Source organism: Cornus florida, unplaced genomic scaffold, assembly GCF_030987335.1.
Source record: "Cornus florida cultivar Cherokee Brave unplaced genomic scaffold, ASM3098733v1 CherokeeBrave_3.0.0_Hap2_Chr07, whole genome shotgun sequence".
NCBI classification, from domain to species: Eukaryota; Viridiplantae; Streptophyta; class Magnoliopsida; order Cornales; family Cornaceae; genus Cornus; species Cornus florida.
In genome coordinates, this window is record NW_026775577.1 from 69,767,450 (window position 1) to 69,785,021 (window position 17,572).

Below are 17,572 nucleotides of genomic sequence, written 5' to 3' on the forward strand. Positions count from 1 at the left end.
GCGCACATGGTCTGTTTTCCGCATTTTCATCTTCTGGCAACTTGCTCGTTTTGACCCACAAATTGTTTAATACTTCTCTTCTCGTGTAAAATGAATTAGCCAATTTTGCTTCTTTTGTAAATAAAAATAAAAATAAATAAAAGTTGACCTTTGTTTGTTTAGTCAATTTTTTTTATAAAAAAAAAGAAAAAAGAAAAAAAAAAAAAAGTAAGCACGGTATATCCACTTGTGATATCGTACATGACATTTACTCGGTAATATTTGAATAGAATTTCTCAGTATTTTATAATGTGTGGACACGCATACATTAACACGTCAAATTTTTACGATTTGAATACTACTATATATAAATATAAATTTTTATTTATATACATTTGCTGAGTAATAATATTTTAAAACAAAAATTAATTTTAATTTCTATACTAAGAGTTGCTCTGAAATAATTTAGAAAATAATTTTATGTCATTATTGTAATAATTTTTATATTATATGTACCATTATTTTACTGCTCTATCATAAACGTGTTTTATTTAAAATGAAAAAATATCATTTTATGTTTTACTTATGATTATATATATTGTTGATGCCAAAAATCTACACGCTCCGGAGTCTGTGACAATTCCTGCAAGACAAGAGAAGTGATGACCGGCGTGGTGCCGGTCGTGTGATGACCGGCGTGGTGCCGGTCGGGTGCAATTTACGGCGTACCTTTTTAGGTTGATTGATCCTTTCTTTTATAGAAGCATTAATGGTAGTAGTTTTTCAAGCGAGATTCTCCTTGATCCAAGATGATATCGTTTTCTTCTTACAGGAATGGTAACTCTGGTTACATATGGTATTATGATTCCATGGAGATTTTGGGTAAGATATATCCCTTACCCTTATCTTATTTCTCTTTTGACTTTAAGCTGCCTATTATTTTTATCCTTATCAGTTGCCCCCCATTCTCGTGCTTGCTTGTCAAGTATCGAGAATGTCAAAAGTGTTTTTTTGAGTGACGTCTCTTTGGCATAAATCAATAGGTTAACCCTTGTTGGGCGACCTTTTTTGGTTGATCTCTTAAGATTTGTTCGAACTTCATGAGTTGATGGAGTAGGCTTTCTTTAAGCTGAATGAGCTTACCTTTTTAAAAAAAGAAGTATATTTACGAGCTTTACTCAGCTCGTCCTTTAAAAAGGAAAATATATTTTACGAGCTTCACTCAGCTCACCCTTTAAAAAGGGAAGTATATTTTACAAGTTGATTTCAACCTTTTTTAATAGGGAGGACAACAATTACGAGCTTTATTCAGCTCGAGCCCTTATAGTACGAGGCACTTTTATATCAATCCCTTATAATACGGGGATGGTAATTACGAGTTTCATTCAACTCGCCCTTTAAAAAGGAAAATATATTTTACGAGCTTCACCCAGCTCGCCCTTTAAAAAGGGAAGTATATTTTACAAGTTGATTTCGACCCCTTTTAATACGGAGGATGACAATTACGAGCTTCATTCAGTTCGAGCCCTTATAGTACGGGGCGCTTTTATATGAATCCCTTATAATACGGGGAATGACAATTACGAGCTTCATGAACTTATCCTTTTAATATGGGAGGTTCATCCTCGTGAGTAACTGATTTTCTAGAGTTTCGTGAGCTCGTATCTTTAATAAGAGAGGTTAACTTTCTGTCCCCATTCCCAAGCTTGCCTCTCGCGTACAAGGAACACTAATGTTCTCTTTCTATTTGCAAAGTTAGCAAAGCAAAAATAAAAAAACAGATGTCCAGTTTGAACGGATAATATATATACATATTTATATATATCAGAATAGGTACAATTAAGACAAAAACTTATCATTGAGCATCATAGGACCAAAATCATCAATGGAGCTAACGATTGTTCTCTAGAATAAAAAACTTTTTTTTTTCTTTTTTTTTTAAACCCTGTGAACAGTACCCGCGGGTACTATTCATGTGAATAGTACTTACAAAATATTTTTTTTTCTATACCTTGTGAACAGTACCAGCGGGTACTATTCATGTGAATAGTACTCATAAAATAATTTTTTTTTTCTACACCCCCTGTGAACAGTACCCACAATTTTTTTTTTTTTTTTTTTTTTTTTTTTTTTTTTTTTTTTTTTTTTTGAACAATACCCTCAAAGCGTAGTATTTTATCGGAGGGTCCCCAGGTGAACTACATCATTATGTAGGTGAACAATATTTTGCAGACAATTGGAAACACATAAAAAATTGTTTCTCTTTAAATCATGTGAAGAAGTGTACACATATATTTTGATATACGCGTAATGCATGAAACTTACCCGGTTAACAGCGATGATGAAACAACTGCTAGCGGTCGGGCGGGACTTTCTACTGAATTGTTTTTAAGTTTTGTCGTAGATTTCCCTTGTACGAACTATAATTTGTTGGGACTAATATACGTTCCCACAGATGGCGCCAACTGTTGATGCCAAAAATCTACACGCTCCGGAGTCTGTGACAATTCCTACAAGACAAGAGAAGTGATGACCGGCGTGGTGCCGGTCGGGTGCACTCCGACGGTCAAGTTAGTACTCGACGATTAAATATCCGATAAGGATTCAATATGAAATTTACAGCGTACCTTTTTAGGTTGACTGATCTTTTCTTTTATAGAAGCATTAATGGTAGTAGTTTTTCAAGCGAGATTCTCCTTGATCCAGGAGGTATATCGTTCCCTTCTTACAGGAATGGTAACTCTGGTTATATATGGTATTATGATTCCATGGAGATTTTGGGTAAGATATATCCTTACCCTTATCTTATTTCTCTTTTGACTTTGAGCTGCCTATTATTTTTATCCTTATCATATATAATGTTAATTTTTCCTAAATAAAAGTTGAGCAGTTTAAAACGTTGTTCATGTTTGTGTTGCAATATCGGCTTAAGTGTTCAAAATGTATGTGAAGTGTTGGAAGTGTTCGTATTCAACACAACTCTCCATAAAAGCGTCCATGCAATATCTAAATGTTCTAAGGAGTGTCCGTGCAATATCTAAATGTTCTGAGGAGTGTTCGTGTCCCACACTTGTGAGCTATTATGTCCCCTTCAATTTCAATTTCCTTCACAAATTCAGAGTCGAAACAAGTTTAATCTTGATCTAGCTTCATCTATTTCACAAATTCACAGATTTCAGGGATAAAATGAAAACCCTTGTTCTTTTTATACCCATTTCCATAAAAATATTTGCCATTGAACTATATTTACGGTTCCATCAGGGCAGCTTGAGAACACAAGAACAGCCACTTTAAGCATAAAATTCTATATGTCAAGACTAAATCTGTTATTATAAATATATATATTTTTAAAAAATAAAAATATATATAAAACCCAATGAACAATGCTCCGAGGGTTCCTGGAAGAGTCGATACCTCCACAATGTAAAAAGACTATTTCCCATTTCAAACCCGTGACTTCCAAGTCACAGTTGAACAACTGTTTATTAAAGGTTCCCTCAAATAACTAACCAAAGAAGCGTGATGAGGTACTCTTAGAACTCCAACGTTAGCTACTTCGGCAACTATCTTCCAGCGAAACATCTTGATTGGTTTATTAAGCAATAGGATTTCAAGCCAAAATTGAAGTTTGACCCTCAGTCCAATATCAACATCTTTGAAGCACTATGTTTTGCATATTAGATCACAAACCTTCCAAATAAATGAGTTGAAAATTTGAGACATAATCCATATCCTGATTCCTAAATAATTGTTGTGCCCTACAAGGCCATACACGAACACAAATATAGAGTAGACCTGGTCATTTCATTTCACAGCTATCAATCTATTGAGCATGATGAACAAATCAAGAAAATAACAAGTTAATGGGTCACAATATATGTGAACCGAGCGGTATGTAAGCAATCTAAAACATAGGCAATGGACGGATGAAACAAGTAACGCACATAAAGGCTTCCACTGCCACAAGACGAGAGCCCCTTTTGGTTCCTGAAATCAGTCCTCGAAAAGTACACAGAAACACAGGCCAACCTGGAAAAGGTGAATCAAGGGATTGTCATCTCAATGAAATATTGTTTTCTTTTAAAACGTGTACATTGTTGTAGCCATATGAAGGGTGAAGGAAAAATGAAAAGAGAACATTACCGTAGCTGGTGATGAGCATTTTTTCAACCTTTAATGGCAGCTTTGTGAACCATAGTTTCCTTGTGGATTTGGTGGCAACTCTTCTCCACAAGGTCAAGCAGCCTCTCCAAGTTCATAGCCCACGAATTTAAAGTATCGTTACTGTCCTTGGCCGACTGGAAACAGACTACACCCATGGGCCTGTCAATCTTTGCCACCAGTGCTTTCGATACAACCATATCTGAAAGATGCCTTTCAGCTTCCTGAAATAGAAGAAAATACGAACATATAGCAGATAAAAGGGAATAAACTAACATACACGGCTTTCAACAATAAGATTACTTATGGCATCATACAAATGACATTATCATACAGGTGCAGCTGGATATGACAGGATAAAGTAAAGCAGCAAATGAACTTGGAAGACAAAAATGAAGTTTCTAAAACGGGCTACACCTTTCCTAACCTAAAATAAAGAAAGATGGTCCCTGTTTCAAGGGTGGGTGGTGTCTGCATTTCAAAACAAATCAAAACGAATGCAAAAGAAGGGGGTGAAGAGTTAACATATATAATGTTAAAAGGTAGCATTTATCATCTACATAAATTCAAGCAACAGCAAAAATTGTTCCCTCCAGAGCCGCCAGATAGGGTCTTGGACCAAAACAAACACCAAAATAAGATCTCGCTCAACACCCAAAAAACTGAAAATGATACTACAGGGTTGTGGCAACTACGACTTCAGAGGAACAGAGGGAGCTAGTAGAAGAGAGAAAAATCATCATGCTAGTCTTAAACCTAAAACGGCACAAGAATAACGGGAAATAGCCAAGTCTAGAAAATCAAATACCCTAATCCCAGAGACGTACCTTGAATATTATGTCATGTGCCTTGTCGATAAAGAGGAATGCTTAATTGCTATAAAATAAGGTTCCTATTATAAGGTAACAACTTGGAAAAATAAAACCTTTCAAAAAAAAAACTTGGAAAAATAATTTTCCCCTCTTTTAGACAAACGGAGAAATGCATTTTTGAGGTCTAGATGCTAATGCAACCAAAATGCCAGTCTTCAATTTTTTTTTTTTTTTTTTTTGGGATAAGTAAAATACCAGTTTTGGATTTGTATAAATTATAAAAGAAAAGGTTATGAATGCTAATTAATCAATTAGATTTTCATTAAATATAAAAGTTTAATGTTTCACCTAAGAATTTAGAAGTTCTGGAGATAACTTCCGCAGGAACTTAATAGCAAGCAGATCTACGTAATAATCAAAACTTTACCCCAACTGTTCAATAGGGTTTAAATCTTTAATCAAAATTCAAGAATCTGGGAAATTTTCTTTTTCCTTTTAGGCACCTCAAAACTAATCCTTCAAACAGTTTCCCCAATAACTTGTTCAAAAAATAATAATAATAATAAAAAAGTTAGAAATGCATCAGAAATAAGTTGACACGAGTTCTCTCTTGTACTTTTGATGATATAAATTGCCAAAAATTATCTTTTCTTTGCTAGAAAAAAACTCTCATAATATTAAGTAGATCAATCAATGCATTAAAACCATATATAAGGAACTATATTGTAGGGCTAATATCAGCAAACCTGAATGCTGAGACACAGCAGATCTGCAATACGCTTCAAAGTAATCCGTGAGTAATACTTCGAGACAACGAGAATGTTCTGTAAAGAATGAATGTTTTGCAAATGCATGACTACCAAATAACTCAAAATATGGAAAAAGAATTACAGTATATAATTGAATGTAGCGGACAATTACATGTTCTATTACTCTCAGTCTAAGATCTTCAGCCGCTTTGTCACCTAAAGGGCCACCAAGCATGTTCTTTTCATTCTCAAACTCATCCTTGAATGTATTCCAGAGAGCCGTCCACTGAATGACCTCCATCGTAATTAGTTGTTTCAACAGCAACCTATGAAGAAACAAATGCAAGCACCAACAGCATTAAACAGCAGCATAATGTGCTGCTGCAGACTTCAGCACCATCAGAAGTTCCCCACCCGCTCCCGATAAAGGGGATTGGGTGGCAATTATCCAGGAAATGCACTTGACAATCTTTCACCAAATGCGCCCACTATATTTGAGAGTATTTTCTCTTTTTCTGTGTGGCCGTCACATCATTAAATAACAACAAAATCATGGAACAGCATTCCAAATCTGCTAATGAGATTATGGAAGATCTAAAGCTCCCCAGGTATACCAAATAGAGAAAGCCTCTAATTTTGGAGTGGAGGACCTAAGGGGGGAAAAAACGAAGCAGAACCAAAAGAAAAAAGGTAGGGGAAATATGCATACCTAAAATGAGAAATTTCAGAAAGATTCTTATCCTCCAATGTAGAGTTCAGCAAGCTTGATTGCATGGGATCATGAGGTGCCAAAACTAAATACCAGCATATTTTCCTCAACACCTGCACAAATTAAAATGAGATAAATTCAACGAGATTGAAAAAGTCATCAAAGTGATTTCTTTTACAAAAAGTTGATAAATAAATAACCAATAATTTAAGCACAAATTGAAGAGCTTCTTACCGGTATCCACTGTTCTGGATTTTCTTTAACACAGGGGATGTCATATATTGCCTTGTAACTGCGACATATTTCAAGGTAATCGTTGCTATGTGAGTAGTACCTGTCCAGATATGAATGAAACAAATGAAATCGCCAAATTTCTGGACATCCAGGTATACTGCTATTGCATATAACGGTTTCATGCAAAAGTCCTTCAACATATCTACGAGTATGAGGAAATGTTTTATATATATAAATCATATATAGTCTAGTTTGAAGGACCAGAAAGCATATCATCAAACAGCAGGTTCATGTGAAATCTGTCTATGTTTAAATCGTGTTGCCTACTTCGCAAGATACTTGACTTCGAATGATAGTAATATAAGAATAAGAATTGTAGGAAGCACTCTCTGAAGGATCCCCCCTCCGGGGTTCTCTGCAACTGGATAATACCAGGACCCTTCTTGTGCCCCGGCCCTTTGTGCAAGAAGAATGCTCGAACTTTTTCTTCAAGACAGATGCTACAACAATTTGGTTTGACAAAAGAGCACCTTGCCAAGTGAACAATTTACCCAATATTTAAGCAAATTTGAGATCTTTTTTCTAGAGGACGGAATTACCAGGTCATGTTTTTCCATTCCTCGTTCCTGAGGAAAAGTCCCTTCCCAGCCTTCTCTATTAAAATAAATAAATAAATAAAAAACAAATCTTGATGAAAAGCCCATAATATATGAAAAATCCTATAACTAGGTTTAAGCCTTGTTGAATTGAGCAGAAAATAGCTGTCAAAATTGGCATTTATATTTCTTGAAGGATCTTTCCACTGAACTCCTGTAAGCAAGCCAGATACTTAAACACGGTTGGGAAGCAGACTAAACAATTATTGCTTAAATTATCTAGGTCAATCCTTATGGCTTGGAGTCTGTGAATCACCAAATCAATAACGTACAGCTACAGCAGTTTTAAAGGTTCATTTGTCCCTTTCCCAATTTTTTTTTATTTTTTTTATTTATTTTTATTTTTATTTTTTTTTGTGTTATTTCAATCAACATTCCTGGGCAGGGGCCCATCTGAATCAATCGATTGGATAACAAGAAGGCGCGTATCGATCCATAAGGCAGAGAGGTGAAGCCCCAGGCTGGACGTGTGTGTGTATGTGTGTGTGTGAGAGAGGAAGAGAGTAGAGTTCTGTACAAGAATAGTGTTAGTAACAATTATTACATACATCACAAGCAGACACGACCATTCAATCCATTAACTGCCAAGATAGCAACCTACGTGGCATCTTCAGCCTGCCACCTGACATCTCCACATAAGTCCACATGTTAATCCTGCAACACAAGACGTGGAATTTTCTATGAGAATGGTCCCAGATTTTCCTGTTGCCAAGTGGAGCTATTCCACGTCTTCAACATAGCCAAACCAGCATTTTTCTAGGTGCACAGTTGGGTCTCCAACAACTCTATGACAAAACAGCTGCATGATGCCATGTCTACAAGAGAATCAACTCTGCACTTTTCCAACAGTGCAGTCAGTCATATCCACAAACAAATCTCTTTCGATGCACAACTTCATGATATTCAATTATCTGATTCGCTAGACGAGTGCTCTCCACAAACAGACCCTCTCAATAAAAGTTACCTCAGCAAAATTATACTCTGATGCACCTCATGAATTGCTTAGAACGGGAGCAAGACTAAGGGGCTTCTGCAGCTTTAAGAGCAGCTACAGGACAATCCACCTCACTGTTGCACCATATTTCACCTCGGATCCTCAACGTACTTATAGTTGAATTCAAGATTGGTCAAAACATCCTTGCAGTCTGCACCTCCATATAAAATAAAGTAAGAAAACCACATTACATGCTAGTAACAGGTCTACAATAACATGGTGAAAACCACATTACACGCTAGTAACGAGTCTACAATAAATGGTCGCATCCAATTCAAACCGCGCATATCATACATGGTAACCTCTTATAGAACTGCTCCATTGAAAAGAAAACCACCTCAGAGTCATCCCAACATTATACAGCTACAACCAAAATGCTGTCATGTCACCACTAAAATCGTAATGCTAACCCCTATCATATCCTAGAAGAACGCCCCCATGACTTGTGGCAGCATCCCACAAAACCACAATAGTGACATCCGGCACTATCCAATGTCATGAGCACCTATTACCTCATTGCCACACAACAGATAGATCTCTGCCTTGCATTAAAAAAGAAAGACGGTCTTTTGGCACCGTGCAGAGCCTTAAAAAAACATCTAGAAGTTCTTCCACCACTTTAAATCAAACTAATTCTCAAAAGGCAAGGTTAATTCTACCATACTACCACAAAACAAACTCTACTTCCAGCTAACATGTCCACTTCCAACAAAAATCTTACCTGTAATACCACCATCATTTACTCACCAGACAAGAACCCACATTATGGCAACTCCACTGGAAAGCCATTCTGTAAAATGGTGAAGGACAGAGGCCCTGCCATGGTCATTTTCATCCGAAGAATGCTAGAGTCAATTATACTACTAGCACACCCTTGCAAAGCCACTATAAAACTAGTATCCTAGATGGTTAATGGCCTCTTACTCATCGGACATAAAATCACAACTGATGATCCGCCTCAAGAAAAAAATAAAAAATAAAAAATAAAAAAAAATAAAAAAAAAAAGATAATTCTCAGGGCTCTCAAGTCTCTAATGACTGGTGTTTCACCTCAGCTGTCATTCCAACAAAAAGAAATCCACTATATGTGCTAAAAATAGTGCTCCCAAAGCACCAAACATGCCACCTATTCCAACAGTGCACCCAACAGGAACCCAGCCTTCACCCACGACTGATTCGTCCATGCCCATTGCAATCTACAGCACACTGCCACCATGCCAACAAGTGGTTTCAAGCAACCACATTGAAGCATGTGATGCCCTCTAGCCCATATGTCACTCTTCCACAAGTGGAACAGAAATCCTCAATGAATACAAAGAGGATCTTAACTTTTGCCTCGACCTAAACTATTTGACATTCCACCAACAATTGGCGAGCCATAAGGAATATTTGCCAGATGAAAATTGCCACGAGTAACCTTTAAGGCTACTGAATGTGAAGACCATTTCCTCCATAATAAAGGGAGGGCAATTTTATGCTCCCCATTATAACGAGCTCGAGGAGATCATTCCCTACAAGCTCCCTGAGGTTACTGCCTAAGACTCAATTGACCTTGAACCTCAAAATTTCAGGATGCTTGCAAGTTCAAGTGGTTTTATGACCAAATTTAAGTCACCAAGGACCACAAAGAATGCCCGGTTATAAAAGGTTCAATTCATCATTCCATTATAGAGGCCATTGTAACAACCTTCAACTAAAGCTGACATGTATATCTATTATCACATAATTGTACATCACCGCAGTAAACAATGGAATGAAGTTTTAAAGGGCTTTCCTGAACAATAGTCCTTACTAAACATCATGTACTTACTTGTATTTTTAACTTCGGATTTTCTTGATTCCCATCCAGATAATAAGTCTCAGAAATTGGGCCACACCACTAGAGTCCAATAAAGCATTAAAACAGACAACTCAGCATGTATCGCCAATGATCTACATTGTTCCCTCAACTAAAAGAATACATGTGAGATTAAATGACGGTTATTAACGTCACATCATATCCCCACACTTTGCACACACACTCAGGCACTCAAAAGGCAAATGTGGGTACCTGACACCACATCTCCATGTATTGTCAAGGTAGGAGCCTTCGGGGCATCTTCATCCAACCACTAGAATCTCCACATAAGCCCACGTGCTATTATTGCAACACAACATATTGTGATCGCCATTGGTATAGTCTCCAATGTCCAGTTGCCTTCCATATCTCCACAAAAACAAGCTATATGAGCAAACCAATATGTTATTGGTCATACGATTGGATCTCCTAAGACAACTCGCACAATATGCTCTACAACTGGACAGTCACAAGAAGCCACGTCTCTGAAAGGCTCTGCTGCGAGCTCACACTTCAACCACACAATTCTCTCCTTAGACAAACCTCTTTCAATCCCCCCTCCATATAGTTTAGTTATAAACTTTTTCAGCCACGCAATCAACCTTCTCCATAGACACACACACACAAAAAAAAGTGTAAAGTGCACCATGAAGCACCTCATGCACTATCTAGCCAAACCAAGACTCAAGGAACTCCTGTAGCTCAATAAAGAGTCATGGGTAACCCACCTTGCTGTTGCAACATAGTCCACCAAGGATCATAGAGTTACTTAACTTGGTGACTGAAGTCTAGGTTTTGACAAGCTGTCTTCTTCACTGTGTATAACTCAGTCACTTTGAGAGAGAAACACAACCTTACTCCCAAGGGACGTGTGTTTCCAATGACATGGCAGCATCCTATTGAATCACACATCATATGAGCCATTAAAATGCAGTGGCATGCCATTGGATCACAACATCATCTTACTAAAGAAGTTTGGCTTCCTTAGAACCACCCTAACGACACACTGCAGACCCTAAACACCAGAATCCGGTCTCTAAAGCTATATCATCCCCCACAACATCCTATCAAACCGCCCAACTACAAGTTGCATCGTGTTGCAAGACAACAGTAGGGATACGTAACACTACTCCAAACAAAGCCAACAATGGCACGAGCACCTCTTTCCATTGGCGCTTCAAATAAATAGATCTCAAGATTGCAGTAAACAAGGTGGACCTTATACATATTAAATACAAAACCTTAAAAAGACTCGAAAGCACATTGACATGACTTGAATTCTGCAAACTAAACTAATTTCAAAAAGACAAGGGTGACCTTTAGAGCAAAAAAGCATGAATACGGACACGAGATACAAATAAAAAATAACATAAATATGTTGAGACCAAAAATCATAAAATTTAAGGACTCAGGCACAGCAAGGACAGGACAATATTCTATATTTTATAGAATTTATATTATATAGGAAAATTAAATATTCAGTGACTATAACATGAATTTTTTTTTCCTTTTTTATTTATTTATTTTTTTATAAGTGCCAATAGAAGACGATCAAACAAAGAATGCAGCCCGCAAAAGCTACACAAGGACCAAATAGGGCCCCAAAACTCTCAAACTGTCCAAAAAAATAATCTATCTCCCCCAAAGATACACACTTTATCCCTTAAACCCAACAAAAAAAGATAACTAATGATAGAACATTACTTTTGATTTATATACTTAAAAAGTATATATACTCAGAATTTAACGACTCTCCTCCCACTTTTTTTTTTTTGATAAGATCGTATAAAAGAGCGTTCAAACAGGGGGGAACGCGGCCCACAAAAACAAGCAAGGAACGAAAAGGGCCCCTAATCACCCAATACAACATTCCTTTTCTATGTCCAATCAGTCAATAAAACATTCCTTTTGGTTTTTTGAATATGGTCAAACATTATATAACTTTGAGTATAACTTTAATAGGACGACACTTGCAATTTTACTTTGTTTCCATGTTAGAAAAAGGTATTATCCAATGTTCACCCTTCGTTAGTCACATCACATGTTCGCACATGTTCAACAATTGTTCACCATTTGTCAAAATCTAATAATATCTACTCACCCACAAGAAACCACACACATAAATGCTAAAAATTCATAAATAACCTATTTTGACATGAAAATTATTCATTTGAGTCCTCTATGGAAAGATAAAGTATATAACCACCAAGCTGATGAAAATATCAGGCACGATTTAAAAGCATCAAAAGAAAAAATTTAACCTGTTTGTTCCCACTGTACTTTGTTTAACAGGATTATATAGTTTTTTTAAATAAGTAAATAACAGGATTATATAGTTGTAAAAGGATTACACTTGCAAGTTGTACTTATCACAAAAAAAGGGGATTATACTTCCAGTTGTACTTTTCACAAAAAAAGGGGATTTACTTCCGGTTGTACTTTTTTTTCCATGTTAGAAAATGGATATACCTTGTTTCCAGATTAGAAAATGGTATTATCCAACATTTTCATGTTCAAAAGTGTTGACAATTTGCCCAAAACTGCGATATGTATTTTTAAATTATGGAGATGAGTAGTGCATTTGGAAGGAGAGGAATAGTAGAATGTTCGAAGGGAAAGAATCGTCCACAGCGATTCTGAAACTTCACATCATACGCTCTCTTTTCAGTTATGTGAAGAGGAAGTCCTCTTCTTCTTCCGAAGATTTAATTATTTTTTTGGCTTCTTTGGGATCTTAATCCCTAGTTCCACTTTTGTATAAGGGATGCGTTCCCCTCTTGAACGCCTTTTTTATTTCAATTATTACTTATCAAAAAAAAAAAAATTATGGAGATGAGCAATGTGTCAAACACATGTCCCGGAGCACCCGAGAAGTGTCAGTGTCTCACACAGATACAACTCCTTTGAAGTGCCCGCTCTTATGACCTCGCTACTACCACCATCTCTCATAAGTCAATCTCGACTTCAACATATCTTGGTCCACTCTCCATCATCTTATTTGTAGTGACTTTTTTTTTTTTTTGATAAGTAGTGACTCTATTATATAGTAACCCACAAGAGCCTGCACATATAAATTCTAAAAATCATAAATCTCCTCTTCTTGACATGAAATTTATTTTCAAGTTCTCTATGGCAAGAAGAGGTATAGCACAACCAGCTAGCTAATGAAAAAAATTATCCACAACTCAGAAGTCAGAAGCATCAAAAGGATAAAATTAAATTGCTGATTCCGATCGTACCTTTCTTTAATACAACTATATACCTTCAGTAGGAATTACTTACAATTTTACTTTGTTTTCATGCTAGAAAAAATTATTATCCAATGTTCACCGTTTATTGGTGACATGTTAGCACATGTTCACAAAGTGTGGCCACTTGTCCAAATAAGCTAAAAATCTAGAATTTTATTTATTACCTATGTGTAGATTAAATAAGTTGAAGTTTACGGGCTTCTACTTTAATTCTTTGCAAAGATTTCCTCCTATTTCATCATAGCATATCCCCATTTAATTGCAAGAATTACAATCTAGATTTCTTGTAGATCAGCTTTATTTCATTTAACTTTAAAGTGGATAGATCTCAACAAAGAGGTAGACTGTTATATGCTTAACAATTAAAGCTTACTTTATCATCGTTCACATGGCCGCATATCCCTTTTAATTTTGCAAGAACTACAATCTAGATTACCTGAGATTATCTTCAGTTAATTTTCCATAAAAGACTAAAAGCTGGAGATATTTCAACATTGCAGGTCGAATGTTATATGGTTAATTAATTCGAACTTACAATGATTGTGATCTCCTCTATAATGGTGAATCAAGTTTGTTGTGCTTGTATACACACACACACAACAAAAATACACACACAAACAATTAAGTATTCTAATGGTGGAGGAGAAATGTGGGGGAGTTAACATGGTGGGTAGAAGTAACAAACAAAAAGAGATACTCTCTTTACATCAAATAATGAAACTAGAAAACACGTGGAGAGAAGAATGTACCCACATACCGTATCATTAATTCATAGTAGATGCGCTTCAATTCCAACAGTGATGGTATATCAGAGGGTGCCTCTTCCACCATGTTTTCGCCTTCTTTGGGTTTTTTCTTCTCTTTTGAAGTATCAGTATCAAAAACTCTAGGACTGATCTTTCTTGACAGGATTTGTGCACGCACATAATCCTGGCGGTCTAAACACAAGCGAACCTGCAAAGCTCGAATTTCACATGATCACCACTTTTTCTACCAAAATCCTAGCTATTAATAAGTATCCAAAACAATAAAAAATAAAAATAAGTAAATGGAAGGGAACCCATACTTGTTCAAGAATAAAAGCTATTTTTTCAGTTTTTGCCATAGCACCAAATGTTTCCACCTGTAATTCAACACCATCAGAAAAGGATATACAAGAGAAAAACCAACAAGTCAATGCCTTATTTTATTTTTAATAATATTGGAACTCAAAAATTGAAGAAGGCTATAAACCCAAAAAAAAAAAAAGTTCTACACTAACCGCAATTTCTTGCATTAAATCAGCAGCTTCAGCTATTTGCCCTTGTTCTTCCTTGATCTTTGCAAGTCTCTTGATCAACCGTGCCCTCTCTATCTCGACATATATCTATAATATAACGCAACCAATTCAGAATAGAGAGGAAGAAAGAAAAAAAAAAAAAAAAAAGGCTTTGCAATAAGTGGTATAATGTAGAACATTCTCAGACTTATAAATCTTTGTTTACCTTCCCTGCGGACACACTGTTAAGTGTTTGAATGAGCTCTATTTTAGAATCAATATCTGGTGTCTCATCAATATATTGCATGGCTTGCTGGACCATTGCAGTTACAGCCTTTGCAGAAACAGAAACCCAAAACAACACGTTAGCAAGCCCATTACACAGCTTAACGCTATAAAAGGTACTACCGTAAATCACACAATAAGAGAAGACAACTGATACATCAAATCCTGAATCAAGATAATTATCATAAAGTACTTAAAACACATAGAACTGCAACTCTACCAAAAAGCACATCGTAAGAGTAGTCTATTCAACTATAAAATCCTGAACCTAAAACCGTCCAAGCTATTGAAAAAAATAGCTAAATATATGACAGATAGAATTATTCATCAAACTGTCCAAGCTATTGAAAAAAATAGCAAAATATATGATAGATAGAATTATTCAAGAATTCTTCAAGGCTGAAAAAGTTCAACACACTCGAGAAAACAACGCACACATACCCCATCCTTTACACCTAATCATATTACATGTATATAGATAATATAGATAACAACCCAAACCCACCCTCAAACACACAGCCCATCTCTCTTTCTATATATACATATGCATATACATTTGCATGAACACATGCATTTATACAAGCAGGTGGCCCTGTCACGCACTCAAGTAGGTAGTATTGCATCCAACTCTCATATAGTTGAAACCCACTATTTCTCCCATTTAAATATGAATCTAGTTCCGATATTTCTTTAATACCACAGCCATTAAAACGAAATTTGCACTTATTGACTGGATCACTTTACTAAAATCATCAACAACACTTAAATAAATCAATCCAAGAACATACAGAACACATTTTTTTTTGTTCTATGTTCCGAAAAAATCAACAAGAACACAGGACCATTTTTGTTGTTCTATGTTACCGAAAACAAAAATCAATAAATTGAAGGTTTTTATAGTTATACCTGTTTCAGCTGACCACGTCGCTTGGACAACAACATAATCTGGTCATTGAGGGTCTTCCAAGCACGAGCATCGTGGCAAAGCTGCAATATGTCAGTTGCGGCTTTTTTCGTGCCGGCGACATCACCGGCAAGTCTCATCTGCTTCTCGACATTCAACAGAGACTCTATTGCCGCATCCAAATTACCTCCACTTTCCTGAAACACGAAATCATTGGAAATTTTTTGAGATTCAGCATCAAAATTTTTTTTGAGATACAGAAAGTCAAAGAACGAAATTTTGAGATCTGAAAGAAGATGATGAATAATTGTATGATAATTACCATGTTGAATTCGAACCCACGAGCTTTGAATCGAGAAGGAATAAGAGAGAGAGATGAGGAAGTTTTCTTTATAGTGAAGAGATCGATTCAATTCTATGTGGAACAGTTTATTATATTAAACCCTAGAAGAGAGAGAAAGTGGTTTTCATTCTTTCGACAAAAGAAAGGGATTCGGGAGAACGGGTCGACTTTAGATCCGAATCCTTGGCGGGTTTCGAATTTAATACCATCATCCCACGGAATAGAGTTTCAAACTAGAGTAATTTTTCTATCATTATTAATGTGACGTTTGGGTGCAAAATCTTTTCTTAACTGGCTTTCTCCATTTTTAAAATAAGTGACTGTGAAAACGCCCCTTCAACTAAAAATATTGAGTACATCTCTCTTTAAGTTATATTTTATATATATATAAATTTTAAACATCATTTTCAAATATAAGTTATTTTAATAGAGAATGTGGTCCGGTTTAATATTATTTAACTCTCAATTTTGTGTTCTAGGTCGTCTTCCTCCCTCTCCTTGGTTTCTCATATTTTATTTTGGGAATTCCAGTGAAATTCCTTTGATTACCGTCAAATTTGTTCCCTTTGTCTAAATAATTTTTGGTTCATTCTAAATTCATATTATTTACGTGATTTAACTTGAATTCCTGTGATAACAGTCAATTCTTTTCACTTTTTCTAAAAATTGTTGATTTATTGATTCATAATTTGTTGCTCTAGAATTGAAGAAGAAGCTCGATCTGTGTTGGTGTTCTTCTCTCTATCTCTTCATGTCTGCTCTTGATTCTTCTTCTACTTAATTACGTACTATAATTACTCACCTTAGTAGAATTTTGTTAGTATTTTGCGTATAACATAAATATGAAATAAAGTACGTACTGCTTGGGATTTTACGTATAACATAAGTATGAAACAAACAACGTATTGTTTGGGATGTTAAGTAGATTATAATTTGAACTAGTGTTTATCTGAGTAAAGTTAATGACTATCATCTAATACGATTATGGTGATTATAATTTGAACTAATGTTTCTTCGATTAGAGTCAATGACTATCATATTGGGATGTTGCGTACAACTTATATTGACTTAAATTACAAATTACTTGGATGTTATGTACAAAAGTATTTGCATATCCAGTAGGATTATGTTATGATTATGTTGGGTTGTTGCGTACAACTTGTATTGACTTAAATTATAAACTGCTTAAGATGTTATGCGATGTTATGCAATACACAAATAATTAAACAAAAAAAATCATGTCAATCCAAAACATATTCGAAATTGCTCAACAAATATTTGTATCTACTTTAAGCCCAAACAATTTACGCACGAAACAAACAAATAAGTGGAGGATTACTTTCTTTTTTCTAGGTATCGTCCACTTATCTTCCTTCCTTATTAATTATTTTCCTTTTTCT

General features: G+C 35.7%; 1 protein-coding gene across 1 annotated transcript; it reads right to left on the reverse strand.

The window, feature by feature from the left end:
* Window positions 1-3,647: 3,647 nt before the first annotated feature.
* On the reverse strand, window positions 3,648-16,305 carry LOC132267291 (26S proteasome non-ATPase regulatory subunit 12 homolog A-like). The gene is made up of 12 exons (XM_059768425.1): window positions 16,152-16,305; window positions 15,832-16,026; window positions 14,867-14,974; window positions 14,644-14,748; window positions 14,449-14,505; window positions 14,140-14,336; window positions 6,645-6,744; window positions 6,411-6,523; window positions 5,874-6,027; window positions 5,699-5,776; window positions 4,123-4,364; window positions 3,648-4,008 (listed from the first exon to the last, which is right to left on the reverse strand). The coding sequence occupies exons 1-11, from the start codon at window positions 16,152-16,154 to the stop codon at window positions 4,146-4,148; spliced, it is 1,329 nt and encodes a 442-aa protein (XP_059624408.1). The 5' UTR covers window positions 16,155-16,305; the 3' UTR covers window positions 3,648-4,008; window positions 4,123-4,145.
* Window positions 16,306-17,572: the final 1,267 nt, after the last annotated feature.